The sequence below is a fragment of the Oncorhynchus nerka genome, linkage group LG10 (genome assembly GCF_034236695.1).
Source record: "Oncorhynchus nerka isolate Pitt River linkage group LG10, Oner_Uvic_2.0, whole genome shotgun sequence".
NCBI classification, from domain to species: Eukaryota; Metazoa; Chordata; class Actinopteri; order Salmoniformes; family Salmonidae; genus Oncorhynchus; species Oncorhynchus nerka.
This window is the reverse complement of record NC_088405.1, coordinates 41,084,278-41,110,971: the sequence shown is the minus strand read 5'-3', so window position 1 is coordinate 41,110,971 and position 26,694 is coordinate 41,084,278. Positions and strand designations below refer to the sequence as shown.

Sequence of the window (26,694 nt, the reverse complement as noted above, 5' to 3'; positions counted from 1 at the left end):
CAAAAGAGTGGAGGTTGGTTATAGCAGCAAAGGGGGGACCAACTCCATATTAATGTCCGTGATTTTGTTTGTTTGATGAGCAAGTGTCCACACTCTGTCATGTAATGTACAGTATGTGAATCATAGATATTTAATTATTTTGTCCTTGTATGTCTAATAAAAATGGGCTAAATCCGACTCATGAAATGTCCTGCGCCAAAATTGTTTTACCTTTTCAGGCGCTGAAAATGATTGTGCTTCTTCACAAGATGGTGTCATATCTGAGCATATATTTGCACCACATTCAGTAGTAGGCTATGCAAGGCACGGAAAGGAAAACATCCAACTTGCTATTTCCAAAGCGCATCTCTGCTACTTCTGTTTAAAAAATGCAGCATAACAAATCCAGAGCTCCAGTCACAATACGTGTTTTCTGGAAAGATGCAGACTTAAGCCTATCTTTGCAAAAATGTATTTCATGTAACAGAAAATCAAAGTTGCACACCCACAAAACCCCTACCTGCCCTGTTTGTTATTATGGATGATGCAATGGTGCAGAGTTGATCATCAGCGGTGGTCCCTCGGAGACCAGACCCAAGGTGGTGGTAGTGTTGGTCTGTGATCCACTCCAAACTGTCAATGCATAAATCATGAATTAAAATTGTGTCGATATTGCAAGAAAATATTGTAATTTCACATAACCATACCACAAGTTAACGTTAGCTATTCTACCTGCTTCATTCATGATCAGAACACTAACTGGAACTATCTAGCTAGCCAAATTAGTTAGTTAGATAGATAGCTATTTAGCGTATATTAACCAGTAATACAAAATACGCTTAAACGTTTTAAAATGTTAGCTGTCAACTTGAGACTTGATAAGGGGTAAAAGTGCTTTTCCATGAAGGGAAGGCAATTTCATTATTTGTTAGCTCGGCTACCAGTTAGCTTTAATTAACCACCTATCAATCCTAGCTTGCTAGCCTTACTGGCTACTGGCCAAATAAGCTAACGTTCTTGATTCTAATTACTAGGATAAATAAATAATATCTCAAATGAGTTACTCACTTTAGCTTTAACTTCTTTGAGGTATTTCTGAACAGCTTCTCACTTATTTCAGTGTTTTTTGGAGAACATCTAATGAGAACATGTTTTTATCTTGCAGTTCATGCGTGTCAGAACTGTGTCAGGGGTCACCTATCACTGTCGCTCTGGGAAGACCTTCAAGGGTCAGATGATGGATCGCTTCTTGCTGACAGACTGCAGGGCAGTCCTGAGTGGAAACTATAGGTGAGGGTTCAATAATGAAGAATGTGATACAAAGTGTTTCAAATTTGTACAAATGTTGCATGATTTCTCAAACCTGACATTTAGTCATGTGGATCTGAAAATAACTACATTAAATTGCTCTTACACCTGTGTAGTAACAAATACATAACATTAGTATTGATGCATTTTAATTTAGCAACTGCTTTGTTTCTTTCATATATTTTTATTGGAGTAAATTTATTTAAGTGCAAAACAAAACATGCCACTTGGTGGCAGACAAGCCACACAGCATCCATAAACAACAAATGCATACAATAGGAGACAAAACAACACTGACAAACAATTGACAATGAGCAATAATAGTTTGGATTCTTTACGACACCAACCAGATTGTGCTCATGAGCTTCCGACCTGTACAGGCCATCGGAGATGCACCCAGATTATATTTTTAAAAAAAAATAGTATTTCACCTGCTCCTACATTCAGTATCAGTCAAAAGTTTGGACACACCTACTCATTCTAGGGTTTTTCTTTATTTGTACTATTTTCTACATTGTAGAATAATAGTGAAGACATCAAAACTATGAAATAACACATATGGAATCATGTAGTAACCAAAAAACTGTTAAACAAAAAATATTTTATATTTGAGATTCTTCAAAGTAGCCACCCTTTGCCTTGATGACAGCTTTGCACACTCTTGGCATTCTCTCAACCAGCTTCATGAGGAATGCTTTTACAAGTCTTGAAGGAGTTCCCACATATGTTGAGCACAAAAGCAGTTTTTCCTAAATGTGTTGTTCATTTCTATCCAACACGAATGGATCACGCTGTATATTGAGTAAAAATAATCCTGGATCTTTGTAAATTCTTGAGTAAAACTCAATCTTCGGACATGTCCATAAACAGTGAAAATAAGACCCAATGCCTGTTAGGCATTTAGAGCAAATGGGGGGGGGGGGGGGGAGATCTGTGGACCGAACTTGCTCAGAGTGTGGGGGGTTAAATAGTGCCTATGTAAATACTGGAAACTGCCAATGAGGAAGATTGGTTCTCTGAGCCTATTACAGAAAAAAGTAGCATTTGGAATTGATAGGTTTAATTGATTTGTTTTGTAATTGCATAGTAATGGAGTTGAGTTCCTTATTCCATTGTAATACATATATTTAGCTTAATTATGTGTAATGAAATGTAATTAATCTCTTTGCCCGCAGCTTCATGTGGTCTTTTGAGAAGCTTCACCGTTGCATGGCTCACCTCTTCCTTGGACAGCTTGTGACTACTTTTGATGAGGAGTTCCGGATCCTGTTTGCACAGTCCCAACCTTTGGTACTGGAAAATGTCCTTGTTCCAATGCCACACTACAGCAGTTTATCTGACAGTCAATACAGCAGTGATCTGACACTATTGTTCAGAGATCCCAGAAAGTTCCTCCCCATAGACAGCTCTCGTCCTGTAGAATGGGCTAGACATTCCTCTGATGACCGTATGGATATGGTTCAGAATATGATGCCTCCTGGGAGGTGTGAGCCCATCCACAGTTCACTAGATCAGGGTCCACCAGATATGTACAGCAACAAGTACTCCTCCCAGCAATTTAAACTGGAGCAGCAGTCTTTTATGGCACAAGGTCACCCCATGATGCAGTCAAACACAATGGAGTTTGCTGGCTCTAAAAGGCACAGTTATGCAGAGGGCACTTATGCCGGACATTCCTCCTCTCAATTCATGCAGCACCAAGCCATTCACAGCTTTGAGGGGGATACGGCAACCCAGAACAGGAAGATACATAGGGAACAGCATCACTATCAGAGAACAGGGCTAGAACCAGGTTACAGCGGCTACGATCAATTCAGGGACCAAGGGTACCCTCTGATGGATCAGTATTCTGAGTCTGGGTACCCACATGGAATAGCGATAGAGCCACCAGACAACTATGACCCTGTACTGAATTATTTGTCATCATCAAACCTTGCTGTGGAGCTGGGACATGGCTCAAACAAATTATCAAGTCCAGGAGAGGGTCCCTTTAGTCAGTCAAACCCCAAAAGACTGAGCACGGGCCAGCCTCATGCCTGTCAGACCACCCCAACACAACAAAACCCATTTGAACAGAGATCATTTTATGTCAGGTCTGGTTCGGACTGTAAAACACAGGATCCCAGTGCAAAGCAGGGGATGCGAGATTGGAGGATCAGCTCATACCTCAGTGCATATGATGATGCAGGAGAGGAAGAGATTCCACAGCCTATGGGAAATGACCCCTTTCAAGAGCCCCTTAATCCATCACAAGGCAAATTATTTGCTCCACTGGTATCAGATCCCAGGTTTAGTGCCAAAGAGTTACCCAAGATTCCAGGGCTCAGGTTAAACAAGCCCACCTGCCCAGAACACTCAAGAACACTAGAAATTATTGTTAGCTTAGATGCCCAAACAACACTAACACCACCTTCGGAGTCGTCATCAACCACTGAAGGTGACAAATCAGAGGAGATGGATGTAAAAGAGCCCAAAAGAGAAGAGTCATTCCGTAGGAGGTTCAATCCTGCTATCCAAAGGACCTCGAGACTAAGATCCTCACTAATCTTCAGCTCACAACTCGAACAGCATATCTCACAGGAACAGAAATGTAACTCTGGCCAACACTGTGAGGAAACTGCCAATGAGGAAGATGACCCATCTAGATTATCCTTGACCACTCAGGTTTGGGGGAAAAGAAGATCCATTACAAGAGAACCTTTTGAATGGAGACTTAAGTCAGCGATAGTTGATAATTCAACCATTGAGTCTTTGAAATCTGAGGACATCACTACTGATTCGGGTGATAAGGAATTGACAAAGTATCTTCCTGTGAGCACTGACAAGGTTTCTTCAATGGAACAACCTAATTCTGCCCATGAAGAACAAACCAAAACGGTAGAATCTGCACACCCATCCAAACCTTCTCAAGTTGAGAAACCCAAAACCATACAATCAGCACACCAGGCATCTTCATTGAGCAATAAATCCTATATAGATATGAATGATCCAGACAGTAGGTTTTTTTTTTTTAAAGAGTTGGCTGCCAAACGAAAAGCTGCAAAGGCTGCAGAGTCTGAGAGCAGCGCTGAAAAAGCTCCTGTAAAACCAGTGACTCCATTTGACTTGAAAATTAAGGAACCAGTCACAAGGATAGAACCTAACCTTCCAATAGCCACACTAAATCCAGCAGATACTTCAACCAATAAGCCAGCTCCAGCAGATACTTCAACCAATAAGCCAGCTCCAGCAGATACTTCAACCAATAAGCCAGCTCCATCAACAGAAGCCCCACTTTATCCAGCAGATACTTCAATAAAAAAGACAGCTACATCAACAGAAGCATCATCAGAAACACTGGAGACTTCACCAGTGTTACAGGAGAACAAAACATCCATGGCAAAATATGGCTCCTTACTTGATGTCAAAGAACAGCATTCTAAAAATAAAGAACAGCAAGACCTTCAACTTCCCCAAAGTGACTCCAAAACATTCCTCAGGGATAAATTATCTTGTGTCGATGGCCTACTTAGAGTCTCTACTGATACTGAGAAGATAGAGCTGAAGAACAGCCGGAACCAAAGTGTGTCTAAAGTTAACCCTAGAGATACAAGTACATTTCTTAAGAGCACCTCAAATCAGTGTTCCTTTAACATCTCCCCAAAGGATTTCAGTTTATATAAACTATCTCCAAAGAAACCAAAGTCATTCAATCCTGCTTCAAATGAGCTAAACCCATCTCTTCCACTCACACTAACAGAAGCTAGCTCATCTTCATATCTGACACCAAAAGGTTTAAGCTCAACTAGTCTCACTTCATCAACAAATGCAGCAAAGGAGTTGAGCTCAGCCCTTACCCCCACCCTTAAGGAGCCCAGTTCATCTATCCCCATGTCAAAGCAGCCATTACCATCCTCTAAACCTATCACAGTAGAGTCCAACATACCTCTGAGCCCCACCCAATCTGAGCCAGGTGTGTCTCATAAGCAGGACAAAACAGATTCCAAGGAATCTCTCAGCCCTATCCCAATGCAATCTTGCTCATCCTCAATCCCTGCAACAGAATTTAGCCCTCTGCCAAACCCTACCCAAACACAATCTAGTTTCTTACCCAAGTCCACCTTAGTTGGGTCAATTTCATCAACACCAATGGAATCTAACACCTCTCCCAAACCCTCCACAAAGGAGTCATTGTCTACAATTGCCACAACTGAGTTGAGGTCATCCTCTCCTAAGACCAACCCAATAAAATCCTATTCCTCCCCTTGTCCTGGCCAACATGAGTCGGTTTTGTCACTCAAACATTCCAAAACAGCATGCAACTCCTCTCCAAAGCCCGCTACAGTGTCCAATGACTCTTACAACTCTTCACCTCCATCTTCAAAGCATGTCATGGAAGAAACCAACAAATCTCTCATCTTCACACCAACAAAGTCTAGCTCTCCTCCTGAGCCTACCCCAACAGAATCTAGTGCTTCAACCAATCCAACACCAAGAGAACTCAACCCTCTTCCTAGCACCACCCCAACGGAACCAAGTGCATCTACTGGCCCGACCCTAACAGAATCAAGTGCATCTTCTAACCCAACCCCAACAAAATCACACTCCTCCCTTACATGTGGGTCAGGTGGATCAGTTGTGTGTCCCAAGCCTGGCCAAACAAAGTCCAGAACTTCTCCAAACCTCACCCCAAAAGAATCTTGTTCCTCTCCTAATCATACCCTAACTGAACCTACCTCACCATACAACCCTGTCCTTGTGGAATCCGTCCCATCAAGCAACTCAAACCCAACTGAATCCACTGCCTCTCATGACACTGCCCCAGCTCCACCCGTCATTGTGGATAACAGTAAGGAGGGCAAAGCAAGTAAACTTAACAAGGAGCAAAAAGTGGGAAGTTCTGCAGCTTATAAAGGTGAGAAGATAGCAGGTGATCCTGAAACTAAGAGAAAAACTGCTCCTGGAGAATCTGCCTCCCATGGATCTCAGAGTCCTGATGAGACCAAAGAGAATAACAGCACTATGAAACCAGAGAGCACAACAGATCAAAGCAATCCCATACCACCCCCAGTGAAGCAACCTAAAGTAAGCCAGTCCCACTACCATTTGTCTACTGCCAATGTACTCTCTAGCAGCAACCTAAGAGATGACACAAAGCTCCTATTAGAGCAGATTTCTGCTAACAGCCAGAGCAGGACAGAACTCAATAAAGAATCTGCTGTCACTGATGATGCCAAACAGGATGAGGCTGACCGGGGTGTTAGTGGTAAGGAGGAAGCATCAGCCCGACGACAGATCGGAGGCCCGGCTAGAACTTCTCAGGAGAGGGAGAAGCTTCTTCAGAGAATCGATAGCATGCGGAAGGGGAGGAAAGTCTACAGCCGCTTTGAGGTAAAGTACCCTGCTGCATCAATAGGCCAGTAGCAATTGAACTAAATTAAAATGTACGGTACCTATTGTAACCAAGGTACCTAATTGTTTTCAATCTCACCTGCTTGCCTTCATCTGAGTTCATGTTTTCTGCTTGTTATTCTGTGTTTTGTTAGATGGCGCCTTAACCAGGGATCGGAAGGATGAAGTGAGTACGGAGAAAGACCACATTTTCCTCTAGAACTTGTCCTGTAACTATGCCCATTCCCCAAAAGTCTAAAACCACAGATTGGAGAGGGATCACTAGTTAACTAACATAAATATTATTCTCAGGTTTCTATATTAGAGGGTTTCTCCGAATGGACTATATGCATGTAAAGCATTAAGGATTTTGGGAACAAAAACTTGACTAAGTTTACCAACATGGATTGCTGTGTAAATAAGCAGAGACTTTACAGTGTGGACAATGGACCTCTGCTGTCTACAAAGGGGAACTGAAAAATCCAATCCCATCAGCTAAATGCACAACTAAATGTGCAATATATTTGAAAATGATTGTGTTCCTAGACACACTGGACGCACTGGTGTTGTTGACTGCAATGTAATATCTGTCACTCTCTGGGTTGTTTAATTATTATCTGTTTGAGGATCTGTTTTATATACTAACAATCATTTCCAAATAATACAAGTACAATCACCATAGAAAATGTATTAATCATAAACAGTGCAAGAATAGCTTTCAAATAGTTGGACCACTTTTTTCATTTGGAATGCTTTATTAGAATTATTAAATCAGAATGACAGTGTGCTAGATTAACCAAATGTATGCATGAATAATCATGTGTATTTGCACAAAAATATATATATACAGTATATATGTAATACTGTGATTTTAATGCCACAGGACATTAGGTCCCTTTTTTAAAAGATGCTATCTGTGATTGCTACATCAATTTTGGACTTTTACATTAATTATACACTACCGGTCAAATGTTTTAGAACACCTACTCAGGGTTTTTCTTTATTTTTACTATTTTCTACATTGCAGAATAATAGTGAAGACATCAACACTATGAAATAACACATAAGGAATTATGTAGTAACCAAAACAAAGTGTTAAATAAATCAAAATAGATTTGAGATTTGAGATTCTTCAAATAGCCACCCTTGCCTTGATGACAGCTTTGCACATGTTAAACAAATCAAAATATATTTTAGATTTGAGATTCTTCAAATAGCCACCCTTGCCTTGATGACAGCTTTGCACACGCTTGGCATTCTCTCAACCAGCTTACAACAGTCTTGAAGGAGTTCCCACATATACTGAGCACTTGTTGGCTGCTTTTCCTTCTCTCAGTCCGACTCATCCCAAACCATCTCAATTTGGTTGAGGTTGGGGGATTGTGGAGGCCAGGTCATCTGATGCAGCACTCCATCTCTCTCCTTCTTGGTAAAATAGCCCTTACACAGCCTGGAGGTGTGTTGGGTCATTGTCCTGTTGAAAAACAAATGGTCCTTTAGTAGTAAAAATTAAGAAAAACTCTTGAATGAGTAGGTGTTCTAAAACTTTTGACCGGTAGTGTATATACCTATTGATTCTTGAAGAATATGACTTGTAAAATGTCCCATCAGCTTAGTTCATCTGTCGTACCCCATCAGAACTCAAAATATAAGCTTGTTTTACTCAATTGTTTGTAAATGATGCAATTGTAAAAAATAAAATAAATACTTAATAGCCTCAGAAGATGGTTATAACTATAGTTTTGATGTCATGGATTGTCAGTTCTTCCATCCATGGCTCTCTGAATTTGAGATTGTTACATTTCTCAAGCCCCATCCCTCAGTTGTGTACCAAATAACAGTGTCAGGGAGTGGTGGCTTTGTTGCTGTTAAAGTGCAGATTGCCCCTTTAACCATTGGACAACAGCATGGTATGCTGTTTTTCAGTTATATCACTTGCTTATCGTCATGTCCATTGACCCCCTCTATGTCTCAGTGGGAAAGCATTCAATATGGTTAATCATTTATGGATTGGTGTTTAAATGCTTTCAATGCCAAAGTCTGAAAATGTCATGAAAATATCATTTCTAACCTGCTCAATCCACTGCCTACAGTATGTAAACTATATTTTGAACTTTAATATTATATGCGATTCCTTACTGGTTGAACTATTTTTAATGCTCCGACGGCTCTGTTTTTACCAGTATTTGCATGAATTATTATTTGAATTAATTTGCTCAACTGTGTTGGATGTCACTGGTGTCAAGCTCTGTGCTCTGCAAGCTAGTTTCTAAGCAGTACCTATCAGTCACTTGTGACTGATCTGCTGATACACAGTTGATACAGTCAGCTGTTGTGTAGTCCCTGGGTTACCCTGTCTATTATGTTTACTGTAGAAATGTACTAAGCTACGTAAAGTGGGGGGGGGATTTTAGATTTTTTTTAATGTTTCATAAAAAAGACTGGAATATTGTGCAAGCCCCTTTGTTCGACACCCTTGTCACTGAGAAGATCGTTATCTGTGTCGCCAAGAACATCACAAGAAGTTTGTATTAGTGTGTAAAAGTTCAGCAATGTTATTTGAACACACCCAGCAGCTACATTTTCTAGCACAAAGGTTAGCACAAATGTTGCAACAATGTTTGATAACAATTTTGGTTTAATAATACCCAGTGCTTGATTTAGACTAAAATGCCGGTACTCATTTTGGGTGCTGGCAGTGTTGTGTTCAAGACCACCTAAAGATGTTGTGTTCAAGACCAAGACCAGAAAAATGCATGTCCAATTCCAAGACCATGATTGTAATTGTGTCAAATCGCCCCCCATAATAATATTTCTGTGTTCATATTTCAGAACAACATATGGATTCTTTAGACATTCTGAATGGTGAAGAAATAGCAACATTACAAATTATCACAAACAGGTCTATAATAGATAAAAGGACCAAAGATGTTACAACTTCCAATACCAATAGTGAGCGTGCAACTTTCAAACAATTCCCCCCACCCTTCCCTACCAGCGAATCGAGGAAATTCTAACTTGCACAACAAAGTTTGAGGATATTTTACAACTAATGTAAAGGGCAGTAATGTTATGAGTAAAGTAGGAAGCTCAGTTTTCAAAAAGCGAAAATATGTTAATGTGACATGAAAGGAGTGTGGATATTTGGACTGGCGAAGCGGTTAAATGCGTTGACTAAATGGGAGCTGCTAAATATAATTTTTTTACTAAATCAAATCACATGTTATTGGTCACATACAAAATGCGAAAATCTCTTGTTCCTAGCTCTAACGGTGCAGTAATATCTAACAATGTGTGTGTGTTTATATATATATATATATATATATATATATGTGTGTGTATATATATGTGTGTGTATACTTTTTACATTTTTTATTAACCTTTATTTAACTAGGTGTGTGTGTATAATTTTTTATTTTTTTATTTAACATTTGTTTAACTAGGCAAGTCAGTTAAGTACAAATTCTTATTTACAATGTCGGCCTGGGATTAAAACAAATAAATAAATACAATATAAATATAGGACAAAACACACATCACAACAAGAGAGACAACAGTCCAACTTCCGGGTTGGAGCGAGCGGTCGCATCTGCACTCGGTCCGCAGGAGACTCTGCTAGCTAGCCAACAGCTAGCCAACGTCTACCGAACAGAACTTCTGCACTCAACAATCCGGTCGCATTTCGCTTCGCTCCACAGGTAGTATCACATTTTTCATTTCATTTCATTACAGTACAACGGCTTGATTTGTTTGATCGTAGCTAGCTACATAGCTAGCTACATAGCCGTCTTTGTATCAAAGATAATTGTGTAGTCTAGAGCGATTTCCTAGGTTAGTTAGCCAGCTATTGTCGTTCTTTTAACGCAACGTAACGTAATCAACACTGCTAGCTAGCCAGCTAGCCCCGAATAGCAGCACAGTAGAAACTATTACACTCAACGGAACGACTTGATTAGTGTAGTGTCAACAACGCAGCCAATGCCAACTAGCCTACTTAGTCAACAACGCAGCCTCTGCCAGCTAGCCTACTTCAGCAGTACTGTATCATTTTAATCATTTTAGTCAATAAGATTCTTGCTACGTAAGCTTAACTCTCTGAACACTCGTGACGTGTAGTCCACTTGTCATTCCAATCTCCTTTGCATTAGCGTAGCCTCTTGTGTAGCCTGTCAACTATGTGTCTGTCTATCCCTGTTCTCTCCTCTCTGCACAGACCATACAAACGCTCCACACCGCGTGGCCGCGGCACCCTAATCTGGTGGTCCCAGCGCGCACGACCCACGTGGAGTTCCAGGTCTCCGGTAGCCTCTGGAACTGCCGATCTGCGGCCAACAAGGCAGAGTTCATCTCCGCCTATGTCTCCCTCCAGTCCCTCGACTTCTTGGCACTGACGGAAACATGGATCACCACAGACAACACTGCTACTCCTACTGCTCTCTTTCGTCTGCCCACGTGTTCTCGCACACCCGAGAGCTTCTGGTCAGCGGGGTGGTGGCACCGGGATCCTCATCTCTCCCAAGTGGTCATTCTCTCTTTCTCCCCTTACCCATCTGTCTATCGCCTCCTTTGAATTCCATGCTGTCACAGTTACCAGCCCTTTCAAGCTTAACATCCTTATCATTTATCGCCCTCCAGGTTCCTCGGAGAGTTCATCAATGAGCTTGATGCCTTGATAAATCCTTTCCTGAGGACGGCTCACCTCTCACAGTTCTGGGCGACTTTAACCTCCCCACGCCTACCTTTGACTCATTCTTCTCTGCCTCCTTCTTTCCACTCCTCTCCTCTTTTGACCTCACCCTCTCACCTTCCCCCCTACTCACAAGGCAGGAAATACGCTCGACCTCATCTTTACTAGATGCTGTTCTTCCACTAACCTCATTGCAACTCCCCTCCAAGTCTCCGACCACTACCTTGTTTCCTTTTCCCTCTCGCTCTCATCCAACACTTCCCACACTGCCCCTACTCGGATGGTTTCGCGCCGTCCCAACCTTCGCTCTCTCTCCCCGCTACTCTCTCCTCTTCCATCCTATCATCTCTTCCCTCTGCTCAAACCTTCTCCAACCTATCTCCTGATTCTGCCTCCTCAACCCTCCTCTCCTCCCTTTCTGCATCCTTTGACTCTCTATGTCCCCTATCCTCCAGGCCGGCTCGGTCCTCCCCTCCCGCTCCGTGGCTCGACGACTCATTGCGAGCTCACAGAACAGGGCTCCGGGCAGCCGAGCGGAAATGGAGGAAAACTAGCCTCCCTGCGGACCTGACATCCTTTCACTCCCTCCTCTCTACATTTTCCTCTTCTCTCTCTGCTGCTAAAGCCACTTTCTACCACTCTAAATTCCAAGCATCTGCCTCTAACCCTAGGAAGCTCTTTGCAACCTTCTCCTCCCTCCTGAATCCTCCTCCCCCTCCCCCCTCCTCCCTCTCTGCAGATGACTTCGTCAACCATTTTGAAAAGAAGGTCGACGACATCCGATCCTCGTTTGCTAAGTCAAACGACACCGCTGGTTCTGCTCACACTGCCCTACCCTGTGCTCTGACCTCTTTCTCCCCTCTCTCTCCAGATGAAATCTCGCGTCTTGTGACGGCCGGCCGCCCTACAACCTGCCCGCTTGACCCTATCCCCTCCTCTCTTCTCCAGACCATTTCCGGAGACCTCCTCCCTTACCTCACCTCGCTCATCAACTCATCCCTGACCGCTGGCTACGTCCCTTCCGTCTTCAAGAGAGCGAGAGTTGCACCCCTTCTGAAAAAACCTACACTCGATCCCTCCGATGTCAACAACTACAGACCAGTATCCCTTCTTTCTTTTCTCTCCAAAACTCTTGAACGTGCCGTCCTTGGCCAGCTCTCCCGCTATCTCTCTCAGAATGACCTTCTTGATCCAAATCAGTCAGGTTTCAAGACTAGTCATTCAACTGAGACTGCTCTTCTCTGTATCACGGAGGCGCTCCGCACTGCTAAAGCTAACTCTCTCTCCTCTGCTCTCATCCTTCTAGACCTATCGGCTGCCTTCGATACTGTGAACCATCAGATCCTCCTCTCCACCCTCTCCGAGTTGGGCATCTCCGGCGCGGCCCACGCTTGTTGCGTCCTACCTGACAGGTCGCTCCTACCAGGTGGCGTGGCGAGAATCCGTCTCCACACCACGTGCTCTCACCACTGGTGTCCCCAGGGCTCTGTTCTAGGCCCTCTCCTATTCTCGCTATACACCAAGTCACTTGGCTCTGTCATAACCTCACATGGTCTCTCCTATCATTGCTATGCAGACGACACACAATTAATCTTCTCCTTTCCCCCTTCTGATGACCAGGTGGCGAATCGCATCTCTGCATGTCTGGCAGACATATCCGTGTGGATGACGGATCACCACCTCAAGCTGAACCTCGGCAAGACGGAGCTGCTCTTCCTCCCGGGGAAGGACTGCCCGTTCCATGATCTCGCCATCACGGTTGACAACTCCATTGTGTCCTCCTCCCAGAGCGCTAAGAACCTTGGCGTGATCCTGGACAACACCCTGTCGTTCTCAACTAACATCAAGGCGGTGGCCCGTTCCTGTAGGTTCATGCTCTACAACATCCGCAGAGTACGACCCTGCCTCACACAGGAAGCGGCGCAGGTCCTAATCCAGGCACTTGTCATCTCCCGTCTGGATTACTGCAACTCGCTGTTGGCTGGGCTCCCTGCCTGTGCCATTAAACCCCTACAACTCATCCAGAACGCCGCAGCCCGTCTGGTGTTCAACCTTCCCAAGTTCTCTCACGTCACCCCGCTCCTCCGCTCCCTCCACTGGCTTCCAGTTGAAGCTCGCATCCGCTACAAGACCATGGTGCTTGCCTAAGCTGTGAGGGGAACGGCACCTCAGTACCTCCAGGCTCTGATCAGGCCCTACACCCAAACAAGGGCACTGCGTTCATCCACCTCTGGCCTGCTCGCCTCCCTACCACTGAGGAAGTACAGTTCCCGCTCAGCCCAGTCAAAACTGTTCGCTGCTCTGGCCCCCAATGGTGGAACAAACTCCTCACGACGCCAGGACAGCGGAGTCAATCACCACCTTCCGGAGACACCTGAAACCCCACCTCTTTAAGGAATACCTAGGATAGGATAAAGTAATCCCTCTCACCCCCTCCCCTGAAAAGATTTAGATGCACTACTGTTCCACTGGAGGTCATAAGGTGAATGCACCAATTTGTAAGTCGCTCTGGATAAGAGCGTCTGCTAAATGACTTAAATGTAAATGTAAATGTAACACAACACTACATGAATAGAGACCTAATACAACAACATAGCAAGGTAGCAACATATGACAACACAGCATGGTAGCAACACAACATAACAACAACATGGTAGCAACACAACGTTATTGGGCACAGACAACAGCACAAAGGGCAAGAAGGTAGAGACAACAATACATCATGCAAAGCAGCCACAACTGTCAGTAAGAGTGTCCATGATTGAGTCTTTGAATGAAGAGATTGAGATAAAACTGTCCAGTTTGAGTGTTTGATGCAGCTCGTTCCAGTCGCTAGCTGCAGCGAACTGAAAAGAGGAGCGACCCAGGGATTTGTGTACTTCCGAGACCGTTAACAGAATGTGACTGTCAGAACGTGGAGGATGAGGAGGATGTATGTGGAGGATGAGGGCTGCAGTAGATATCTCAGATAGGGGGGAGTGAGGCCTAAGAGGTGGGTCTTGCGACAGGTATAGGGAGATGACCAGTTTACAGAGGAGTATATAGTGCAGTGATGTGTCCTATAAGGATCATTGGTGGCAAATCTGATGGTCGAATGGTAAAGCACATCTAGCTGATCGAGAGTACCCTTACCTGCCTATCTATAAATTATGTCTCCGTAATCTAGCATGGGTAGGATGGTCATTTGAATCAGGGTTAGTTTGGCAGCTGGGGTGAAAGATGAGCGATTACGATAGAGGAAACCAAGTCTACATTTAACTTTAGCCTGCAGCTTTGATATGTGCTGAGAGAAGGACAGTGCACCGTCTAGCCATACTCCCAAGTACTTATATGAGGTGACTACCTCAAGCTCTAAACCCTCAGGGGTAGCAATAACACTTGTGGGAAGAGGGGCATTCTTCTTACCAAACCACATGACCTTTGTTTTGGAGGTGTTCAGAACAAGGTTATAGTTAGAGAAAGCTTGTTGGACACTAAGAAAGCTTTGTTGTAGAGCATTTAACACAAAATCCAGGGAGGGGCCAGCTGAGTATAAGACTGTAACATCTGCATATAAATGGATGAGAGAGCTTCCTACTGCCTGAGCTATGTTGTTGATGTAAATTGAGAAGAGCATGGGGCCTAGGATCGAGCCTTGGGGTACTCCCTTGTTGACAGGCAGTGGCTGAGACAGCAGATTTTCAGACAGCAGATTTTTATACACTACACTCTTTGAGAGAAGTAGTTAGCAAACCAGGCCAAAGACGCCTCAGAGACACCAATATTCCTTAGCCGGCCCACAAGATTGGAATGGTCTACCATATCAAAAGCTTTGGCCAAGTCAATAAAAATAGCAGCACAATATTGCTTAGAATCAAGGGCAATGGTGACATCATTGAGGACCTTTAAGGTTGCAGTGACACATCCATAGCCTGAGCGGAAACCAGATTGCATATCCGAGAGAATACTATGGACATCAAGAAAGCCAGTCAGGGCCTCCCGGGTGGCGCAGTGGTTAAGGGCGCTGTACTGCAGCGCCAGCTGTGCCATCAGAGTCCCTGGGTTCGCGCCCAGGCTCTGTTGTAACTGGCTGCGACCGGGAGGTCCGTGGGGCGACGCACAATTGGCCTAGCGTCGTCCGGGTTAGGGAGGGCTTGGTCGGTAGGGATGTCCTTGTCTCATCGCGCACCAGCGACTCCTGTGGTGGGCTGGGTGCAGTGAGCACTAACCAAGGTTGCCAGGTGCACGGTGTACCCTCTGACACATTGGTGCGGCTGGCTTCCGGGTTGGATGCGCGCTGTGTTAAGAAGCAGTACGGCTGGTTGGGTTGTGTATCGGAGGACGCATGACTTTAAACCTTCGTCTCTCCCGAGCTCATACGGGAGTTGTAGCGATGTTAGTAGCTACTACAACAATTGGATACCACGAAATTGGGGAGAAAAAAGGGGTCAAATTCACACAAAAAAAAGAAAAAGAAAGCCAGTCAGTTGATTATTGACAAGATTTTCCAACACTTTTGATAAACAGGGCAAAATAGAAATAGGCGTATAACAGTTAGGATCAGCTTGATCTCCCCCTTTAAATAAAGGACGAACTGTGGCTGCCTTCCAAGCAATGGGAACCTCCCCAGAAAGGAGAGACAGGTTAAAAAGTTGGACATAGGCTTGGCGACGATAGGGGCAGCAACATTACAGAAGAAAGGGTCTAAACCATCTGACCCAGATGTTTTTTTGGAGTCGAGTTTAAGGAGCTCGAAGCAGTAATCTCTCCGGCTAATTTTGGTCAAAATTTGGTTGTAGGTTTGAAGTTTTGATCTGGAGCGAAAGCCATGCTGCGGAGGGTAGCATCCTGCATATGTACCTGCCGAAGAATCCAAGAATCCAAGTCAGAGTACAACAATCGGTTAACCACCTAACTGAGGAACTTAATTTAATCTTGCGTAATACCCTAGATGCAGTCGCACCCCTAAAAACAAGAAACATTTGTCATAAGAAACTACCTCCCTGGTATACAGAAAATACCTGAGCCCTGAAGCAAGCTTAAGAAAAAGATCATGATCAGTAGAAAGCAAATTACGGACTCCTCTTTAAATCTGCGTATTTCTCCAAAGCTCAGTTGTCGTGAGTCTACACAACACTGCCAGGACCTAGGATCAAGGGAGACACTCAAGTTTTTTTATACTATATCTCTTGACACATTGATGAAAATAGTCATGGCCTCTAAACCTTCAAGCTGCATACTGGACCCTAGTCCTACTAAACTATTGAAAGAGCTACCATTGATCACCACATTCTTTTGGAGAGATTGGAAACCCAAATTGGTCAACACGGACAAGTTCTGGCCTAGTTTAGATCTTATATGTCAGAAATATATCAGTTTGTCTCTGTGGATGGTTTGTCCTCTGGCAAATCAACTGTACATTTCAGTCTTCCTCAAGGTTTTGTTTTAGGACCACTATTGTTTTCACTATATATTTTACCTCTTGGTAATGTCATTCAGAATCATAATGTTAACTTTCACTGCTATGCGGACGACACACAGCTGTACATTTCGATGAAACATGGTGAAGATATGTCAGTCGTCCTGGTCCCCAATTAGAGGCAGCTGATTGGATATGTCAGTCGTCCTGATATGGCCCCCAATCAGAGGCAGCTGTTTATCGTTGACTCTGATTGGGGATCATATTTAGGTAGCCATTTCCACATGGAAGGAAACTGCTCAGGGATTTCATCCTGAGGCCAATGGTGACTTTTAAACAGTTACAGATTTTAATAGCTGTGATATGAGAAAACTGAGGATGGATCGAAAACATTGTAGTTACTCCACAATAATAACCTAAATGACAGAGTGAAAAGAAGGAACCTTGTACAGAATAAAAAATACTCCACAACATGAATCCTAATTCCAATAAGGCACTAAAGTAAAACTGCCAAAATATGGCAAATAAATTAACTTTGTGTCCAGAATATCCAACATAAGACATCACTGAGTACCATTCTTCATATTTTCAAGCATGGTGGTGGCTGCATCACGTTATGGGTATGCTTGTCATCATCAAGGACTAGGGAGTTTTTGCTCTGACATGCAATGTCAAGTGTGGGACCCTGTATAGACAGGTGTGTGCCTTTCCAAATCATTCAATTTACCACAGGTTGACTCCAATCAAGTTGTAGAAACATCTCAATGATGATCAATGGAAACAGGATGCACCTGAGCTCAATTTCGGGTCTCATATCAAAGGGTCTGAATACTAATGTAAAGGTATTTCTGTTTTAAAGGGTTTATACATTTGCAAACATTTCTAAAAAACTTTTTTTGCTTTGTCATCATGGGGTATTGTGTGTAGATTGCTGAGGAAAATGTTTTTATTTAATCCATTTTAGAGTAAGGCTGTAACGTAACAAAATGTGTAAAAAGTCAAGGGGTCTGAATACTTTCTGAAAGGCACTGTATGTTCTTATTGTTTGTATAATGTATTTTACAAGTGTTAAGATGTGTATTCTGTCAATTATTTTACACAATGATTATTCCCTATTGGAATTGGGCCTTTAGGTATCCTCTTGGAGGCCAGATGTCACCATAAAACAGGTCTTCGTGGAATCTGGGCCCCTGAGCCATAACATTGTCCATGGGTGTCCTTAAGAGGTTTTAAGATGTTTCAAATGTATAGCCTTTTCAAACCCAAGGTCTCAGCCTTGATGTAATGGCTTGGAAGGGTGAAACAGTGAACAGATATGGCAAGAGTATGTAGGTCAGCCAGCCTTTGGATTTGAGAAATATGCTGTGAACCTCTAAGAGGAACATGTCTGTCTTCCCATATGCATATGTCTGTCTGTCTATCTCTTAAATATAGAAGTTGTCCACCTTAAATTTTGCATCTATTATTTCTCCACACCTTGACCAGGTTTTTGATTCCTAACATTTCCCTCAGTCAAGTATTGAATATCAAGCGCAGATTCAACTACAAAGTCTAGGGAGCTTTTTGAAAGCCAATGATGGTAGATCGGAAACAATAACAAATCAGACGTTGAATATCTCTTTTAGCAAGGTGAAGTTAATAATTATGCTGTGGATGATGTATTAAACCACCTAGACACATCAAAGACACAGTTGTTCTTCTGAACTGAGCTGCAGGACAAGAAGGAAACTGCTCAGGGGTGTCACCATGAGGCCATTGTGGATTTTAAAACATAATCAGAGTTCAATGGCTGTGATGGGAGAAAACTGAGGATGGATCAACAACATTGTAGTGACTCCACAATAATGACCTAAATCACAAAGTGAAAAGAAGAATATAAATATACAAAATATGCATAAAGTAACACTACAAAAAAAACACGACAATGGAATACACTTTTTGGCTTAAATGCAAAGCCTTATGTTTGGAGCAAGTCCAACACAACAACACATCCATCACTGAGTAACTGCTTCCTTATTTTCAAGCATGGTTGTGGCTGCATCATAGTATGGGTATGCTTGACATATACAAAAACAGTGGAGTTTTTCCAGGATGAAAATAAACGAGATGGAGCTAAGCACAGGCAAAATCTTAGAGGAAAACCAGCTTCAGTCTTCTTTACACCAGGCACTGGGAGAGGAATTCAGTTTTCAGCAGGACAATAACCTACAACACAAGGCCAAATCTACACTGGAGTTGCTTACCAAGAAGACAATGAATGTTCCTGAGTGGCCAAGTTACAGTTTGACCTGTATCTGCTTGAAAATCTATAGCAAGACTTGAAATGTGAAGATTTTTGGAAAATAATAAAAATGGGCAAATATTGCACAATCCAGGTGTGCAAAGCTCTTAGAGACTTACCCAAGACACAGCTGTAGGGTGAGTACTTATCAAATCAAGATATATTAGTGTTATATTTTACATTAATCTCAATGGAAATCTTTGACAAAGTATTTTGTGTAGATCGTTGACAAAAAAAAAGACAATTAACTCAATTTTAATCCCACTTTGTAACACAATAAAACGTGAAGAAATCCAAGGTGGTGAATACTTATGGTAGACACTAGATAAATTAAATACTTTTTCAACACGTTTGATTTTCTTAGGACGACAATAAAGTTTAATACCGGAGAGAATGTGTTTGTATGTTGATACAAAATATTTTGTTGGTGTACTCTTTCTTGTGGAACAGGACCTAAAAAGGCATGATCGTCATGATTTCAACCTTTCTGAATAAAAGTCTTGATGCTAAACAGCAGATTGTTGAAAAGAGTGCTTTTCAGTAACATGCAACAAAACCAAAATGCCAATTTGGATACTGTGGCTCCAGACCTGTTTGACCTCAGCGAGGGATTGACGCTGCTAAAAAAGTAACACTGTGTTTAAAGTTTTGGGCTATTTCTTATCTCACTTATTGATTAGAACAATTAGACTATGAGCTCTCCTATTTCAAAATGTCCCAATTCAAAACAGTTTCTGCAAGCTGATTATAGTGTTTTACATTTCAATGAGCTTACTCTTGCGGCTTAACGGGGACAGTTGGAGACGGGAAAACTCTGTTTGCCATCACTCAGAGTGGAAGGTTTGACAGGATCTACAAGGAGAGGATGAAATGTTTCCCTCTGGAGTTTCTTAGGGATGTATGAACTGTGAATTGTAACAGGCATACTGTTGATAACTGTGACAAACATTTTGACAGGCCTACTGTTGATCGCCAGCCTGTCTCATAAGACTTGCTATGAACAGAATGTCCTGATATAGCTTGTCCATGAGTGAAGAAAGTAATTTTGGGTCAACCATTTAGTTAAGCAACAGAAATAACTTTGCGTGAACTTATAATTAGTGTCCTATCCAAAGCTCCTAGAGTGAAACAAATTGATTAGCTACAGCACTGAGCGAATATTTTATTTCTGTACTAATTAGACGTGCTGTGTATATGTAATGTAGGCTATTATATGAGACATACTAATAAAGTGTCCTAAACCCATTATGTATCTTAGCAAACACCAGAGACATAATAATAATAACATATTATGTTTCCATTACTCATTATATTTGTTATGGTCATTAGTCATCCTTTGAAAAAAATTATTTGACGTCACTAAACCAATCACGTGCCAGATTGGACTGATTATGGAATAAGAAAACCCCAAACATTACCAACAACAGTGGACCCCTTGTTTAGGAATGTGCTTTTGTAACCCTTCTATTTCCAAATGTATTAATAAGCCGATGCTGAAACATAATCGTGTAATAAAGAGCTTTTCTCCGCCAAAACCCCTTCTTTCTTGTAACATTGTGCACTACACAAGATAGGAAAGTGGTGCCTGTTTGGTAGTACAGTTTGTGTCAATGCCAGACTCAGTGTTTGCTATTATTTCTGTTAGTGTTTGCTAGTATTTATATTATAGAGATAGATTGATACTATCTTAGTGTATCATGATTGCAAAAGTGAGAATAGTTTACCATATCACAGCTTTCAGCTGGTATGCCTTTATCATTAAGTCCCTGGCTGCTAAGGATGGAGAGAAGTTACCACCTGGGATCTTTGAGTATGGTGGACCCTGGAAGTACCTTACTTTCCTCAACCTGGTGAGATTATTTTGAATTTTAATTACAATTGGGGGTTGGATTGTAATGGATTAAAAGGTACTACAAACTCAAATTACAAAAGTAATGGCAAAATGTTATTGTGAATTGAATTGATTTGGGATAGTTGGACGAAATTGGTTATACTGCATGGGTTGTGGTTTGATCAGAACAATAAAACTTAACACAGAGTTGAATGTATCCGGTATAGAGGTTCAACCATGTCAACCTAGTCAGGAAAATCTCCAAGGTCACATGAGGCTACCTGATTTTTGTTGTATGATTTTTTGTCTGTTTTTGTCTGTATATGAATGATAAATTGTAACAAAATGGGAATAACAATAATATGCTATGTATGCTATATTTAAGTTATTGCAGATGGTGTTCTTTGGGATGGCTGTGGTGAATGATCTTCAGACTGGGAAAAACACAGTCAAGGGTCTTAACAAGTGGAAAGACCTCATCTTCTCTGTCCTTGCATTCCCTGTAGGCATGGTGAGAAGGAGTGATTGAAATTTTGTGATTTGATATACCACCAACATAAAATCTCCCACATCAAAGGGAGATAGTATATCTCATCTTAATGGATTTACTGCAATTTTTTATTTCTTTCCTTTTGTCTCTAAAATGTCTTAGTTTGTGGTGCTGCTTTTCTGGGTGATCTTTGCCTACGACAGGCAGCTTGTCTACCCAGAATCTTTAGATGCCTTCTTTCCTCTCTGGATGAATCATGCTATGGTCAGTACATACAAATTACAGACAAATGATTGTGAATGTAGAAGTGGGCTGGAAAGTAAATATAATGATGATAATGTATGAAAATATTATTTGTAGCACACCGTTGTTATGCCTGTCTTACTTGGGGAGATCCTGCTTCAACATCATGTGTACCCAAAGACTAAAAACGGCTTAGCTGCCTTAGGAGTTGTGGGCTTGGCTTACTTGGGCTGGTATGTAAAGGTTGTTTATTCATAAGATACAAATGTATGTATTGCTGACCATGTGTTTGTAGCACTAATCCACATTAATTTGAAAATTGAGTTCAAATTCTGATTCAAAATTTAAGCTGCTGACCCACTACACATGTATTGACATTAAAGAGTCAGACATTGTACTTACTGTATGTTGTTTCACTGCACCTCCATTCTCCATTTGTCTTGTTCTGTAGGGTGATATTTATCTACTTGGCGGTAGGTCTTTGGGTGTATCCTCTCCTCGGGCTCCTTAGCACCTCGGGTGTGTTGGGGTTATTCCTCTTAAACATGACAGTGGTGGCAATGATGTATCTGCTAGGACGGACCCTAAACAACTGTGTCTGGGGTGAGTGACCTCAGCAGGCTAGAACCATGACGTCAGAAGCAGAATTACCATGCTAAAGCTATAATAACCTCTCCCTTTCTCTCTCTCTCTCTCTTTGTTATTATTTTAGGAAAAGGCAAGACGGTGACTAAAAATAAATGAAACTCTGCTCATTTTCCTCTTTGAATCCATTGGGGCCTGATACATTGTTGTCAAACAGATTTCGCCAACATGCCTCAAGAAATACTGTATGTGTATGAATATAAATTGCACACAGGGTCTTATGTCACATGTACTGTCCTCTGACAACATAGTTTCTAACAGACATGCTGTTGTTTTTCTTTTTTCAATAAATGTTATCAGCATCACAATTACAAAATATAACTCACAGTTGAAAAAATTGAAATCCCAGGTAGGCCTACATCAGGTTGATTGGTTATGTCCTTTTCTACCAGGAAGTTATCACAACATTCTCAAAACAATCGTTCTCTACTTACCAAAATTCTCTAACTACAACTTGACCAAATGAGAATATGAGAGTAAACAAGGGGTGATAAAATATCTCACCAATTGTTATAACTTTTTCTCTTGAGATTGGAATATCGTTGTGTTTTCATAACGTGTGGAAATCATGAAACAGTATATGAGCTATTAAAGTCTCAAAACCATGGTTGTGTGTACTTTTACCACAATAGGAAATTGGATGTTTGCTTTTATGACCAAACATGTAATTACAAGGCACAAAAAAAGCATGACATAAATATGATGTAAGTCATGTTCCTTTTGGAGGTATAATTTCATTATTCAATCATTAACAAATAAAATAAAAGGGCAGCAAATCACTGCAATGACAAATGTGGGCCAATGAGTGCATCCTCCTTCATTCTCACGTTGTCCGTTAATGTTCTTTGATATTGGTGGATAGCTTGATCTTGTGTAGAAATCAATATTTTCCAGGGTACCAAATGTAAATGTCTTTGTAACCGATTTGTACATTTCCTGGTACTCCCTAAGTGTGCTGATCCTTCAGGATGTGCCCCCACGCAGGTCCCTGTAGTCCTTGGTGTTGAAGATAGTTTGGGTCTGCCTCTACCAATCTAACTGACAGGACTTTGGCCAATAAGTGACAGTCTTGCTCATTTATAACTGCAGAAGAAATAAAAGTCATTTTATGATCCAGTATTAAGGAATACAGTATGAACCAGGTTTGGTATCTAAAGTGTATTATCAGAATATACTGTACATAGCCTGCATCACCTCTTCACCTTTTCCTGTTGTTTCCTTCTCATGCAGTGGGCCATACGTGGCTCTGTATATTATTTATCCAAATATGAATCTCCGTTGTCAAGAGTGGGAGCCATTTCCAAACATTTGAGCAAGCTAAAACAATACATTCAAGTCTTATATAATCTGATCATTAAAAAAAGCACACCAGGGCACTGTTAGTCAGTGTTAACCCCAAGTATAAAGGTAAATGGCAATGCACAATACACCATTTACATATGTTTCAATTGAGCCTCCAATGACTAAAGGAAAAAATGTCAAGATAAAAATATTAAGGCCTACATAACATTTGGAGAACACTGTAAAAATGAATATGATAAGGTCGATAATGAAATTCTTAGGAAACATTTGATGTGTATACCCTGAGGGAAGCATTCCATTTTTGAAAAGTTCCAAAACCCAAGTAGGGAAAATCAGACTTAGAGGATTCATAGTTTTTGCTGGGCATTAAAGGGGAAGTTCATCCATTTTTCCGTGGCATTATTTTCACTCTTTCTGTGCTTGTAGTTGACACATTATGCTGCGATATCACTTGCCATTGACTGCAATGCATTATGAAAATGTGTCTAAATCAAATCAAATGGAATTTTATTTGTCACTTGCGTCGTAGACAACAGGTGTAGACTAAAGGCCAGTTTAAACTTGGTCTAACGACATGTCTGTAGACAATTAGAATGCGACAAGTGGCGCTGGTCAAACTAAGGTCGATGTCCACACCCCCGCGGAAATCTAATTAGAATTAGCATAATAAAACAATCCCCATACAAATCTGTCAGTTTAAGCTAGATATATCTGTTTTTTTTCAAACCACCGCATCTGCTTATGTAACACTTTCGGTGAAAGTCTTTCATCTACGGTGAAAGGTGACAGAGCTGGAGCGGTGTTTGTCAGACCATGAGAACGGTTTGGCCTACAAACGGACCCCTCTATAGAAAGATGAGACTCTCATGAACATGATGGTGTTCTCTGTTTTGCTCTACGATCCCCACAAGCTTCTGAAGTCGATACAGCTGATCCGTCAACTTCTGTCGGTAGCGTCCGAACACCGATACACTAATATGACCCCTCTGTGTAAAGGTGAGACTTGTTTTGCTCTAGGACACCCACAGGCCTCACAAGACTCGTCTAAAGGTCCCCTGGTACCAGTCAAAAACATTTATGGAAGTACAGTGCATTTGGAAAGTATTCAGACCCCTTCCCTTTTTCCACATTTTGTTACGTTACAGTCTTATTCTAAAATAGATTACAATTATTGTTTTTTTGAATGTATTGAAAAAAAAAAAAAACAGACATTTACATAAGTATTCAGACTCTTTGCCATGAGAATCCATTGATCCTCCTTGAGATGTTTCTACAACTCGATTGGAGTCCACCTGTGGTAAATTCAATTGATTGGACATGATTTGGAAATGCACACAACTGTCTATATAAGGTCCCACAGTGCATGTCAGAGAAAATAACAAGCGACTTGGGACTTGGTCAGGGAGGTGGCCAAGAATCCGATGGTCACTCTGACAGACCTCCAGAGTTCTTCTGTGGAGATGGAAGAACCTTCCAGAAGGACAACCATCTCTGCAGCACTCCACCAATCAGGCCTTTATGGTAGAGTGGCCAGACGGAAGCCACTTTTCAGTAAAATAAATATGACAGCCTGCTTGGAGTTTGCCAAAAGGCACCTAAAGGACTCTCAGACGATGAGAAACCAAATTCTCTGGTCTGATGAAACCAAGATTGAACTCTTTGGCCTGAATGCTAAGGGTCACGTCTGAAAGAAACCTGGCACCATTCCTACGGTGAAGCAGGGTGGTGGCAGCATCATGTTGTCAGTGGCAGGGACAGAAAGACTAATCAGGATCGAGGGAAAGATGAACGGAGCAAAGTACTGTACAGAGAGATCCTTGATGAAAACCTGCTCCAGAGTGCTCAGGACCTCAGGCTGGGGAGAAGGTTCACCTTCCAACAGGACAACAACCCTAAGCACACAGCCTAGACAACGGAGAAGTGGCTTCGGGACAAGTCTCTGTGCAGCGATGCTCCCCATCCAACCTGACAGATCTTGAGAGGATCTGCAGAGAAGTATGGGAGAAACTCCCCAACTACAGTTGTGCCAAGCTTGTAGCGTCATACCCAAGAAGGCTTGAGGCTGTAATCGCTGCAAAACGTGCTTCAACACAGTAATGAGTAAAGGGTCCGAATAATTATGTAAAATGTGGTATTTGCAAAAAAGAAAAACGTTATTTATTTGTCATTATGGTGTATTATGTGTAGAAATGAGGTGGGGACTACTTAATCAATTTTAGAATAAGGCTGTAAATTTAGAAAAAGTCCAGGCTCTGGCTATCGACTCCGATTTCAGAGCATTTTCGTCTGGCAAAAAAACATTTAATTTGTTGCCAGCAGCATAGTTACAGTCACCAACGCTCTGGATAACATGAAAACAGCCTAACCAGCTCTGCTAGGGCGAGTAAAATGGTCAGTGAGGTGTTCTCTCATTTGTATCTGGAAGTATCTAGCCAGCTAGCCAACGTTAGCCAGTTAGCTTGGGTGCTTGACTGCCATCGTGTGGTCAGAACGCTCGGATCAACCCTACTCCTCGGCCAGAGCGTCCAGTGTGCGCTCTGAACGCTCCGGGAGCGAAACGCTCTGAATTTATGAACGCCCACAAAGTCTCTGCGACTGTACGTTGTCGTGCTTACTGCCTCAGCTACCAGACCAAATCCTCCTGTGACAAGAAGATGCAGGAGTTCTAAAATGCTCGGGTAGAATTGCCTACTTTTATTTTGTCACACTGGCAGTAATCTATTTTCTGTAAGCTAAAGTATCTAAAGTTAAGACGTTGTCAGCTATACTATGGTCATTATTTGAACTGGCTAGCCAGCTAGTGTAACAGAATAACTTTAGACCGTCCCCTCGCCCATACCCGGGCGCGAACCAGGGACCCTCTGCACACATCAACAACAGTCACCCTCGAAGCATCGTTTACCCATCGCTCCACAAAAGCCGCGGACCTTGCAGAGCAAGGGGAACTACTACTTCAAGGTCTCAGAGCAAGTGACGTAACCGATTGAAACGCTATTTAGCGCGCACCGCTAACTAAGCTAGCCGTTTCACATCCGTTACACTAGCAACGAACCAAAACATTGTTTAGAAAATTGCTTTTAGTTGCCTGGCTTGCTAGGTTTGCCATTTACTTAATTTATTTTTAAACGGGTGGCTTTATTGGTGTTAAAATAGAGAAAGT

The 26,694-nt window shown here is 42.1% G+C and overlaps 2 protein-coding genes across 5 annotated transcripts in view; both read left to right on the top strand.

The window, feature by feature from the left end:
- Nucleotides 1-8,396, top strand: part of fam83ha (family with sequence similarity 83 member Ha) — a 47,953-nt gene extending 39,557 nt beyond the window's left edge. For 2 of the 4 annotated variants that reach the window (XM_029669896.2, XM_065023371.1), the window contains 3 exons: nucleotides 1,145-1,269; nucleotides 2,463-6,657; nucleotides 6,813-8,396. In XM_029669896.2, the coding sequence (XP_029525756.2) occupies nucleotides 1,145-1,269; nucleotides 2,463-6,657; nucleotides 6,813-6,824 (4,332 nt within the window). In that variant the 3' untranslated portion in view covers nucleotides 6,825-8,396. Of the gene's footprint in view, nucleotides 1-1,144; nucleotides 1,270-2,462; nucleotides 6,769-6,812 lie in introns of those variants that run through there. The other 2 variants (XM_029669897.2, XM_065023369.1) reach the window with 1 other exon arrangement.
- A 5,376-nt stretch (nucleotides 8,397-13,772) lies between these two features.
- LOC115135323 (androgen-dependent TFPI-regulating protein) lies at nucleotides 13,773-23,029 on the top strand. The gene is made up of 6 exons (XM_029669895.2): nucleotides 13,773-20,873; nucleotides 21,240-21,365; nucleotides 21,507-21,608; nucleotides 21,705-21,820; nucleotides 22,039-22,190; nucleotides 22,300-23,029. Exons 1-6 carry the CDS (start codon nucleotides 20,721-20,723, stop codon nucleotides 22,329-22,331), a joined length of 681 nt encoding a protein of 226 aa, XP_029525755.1. The 5' UTR covers nucleotides 13,773-20,720; the 3' UTR covers nucleotides 22,332-23,029.
- Nucleotides 23,030-26,694: the final 3,665 nt, after the last annotated feature.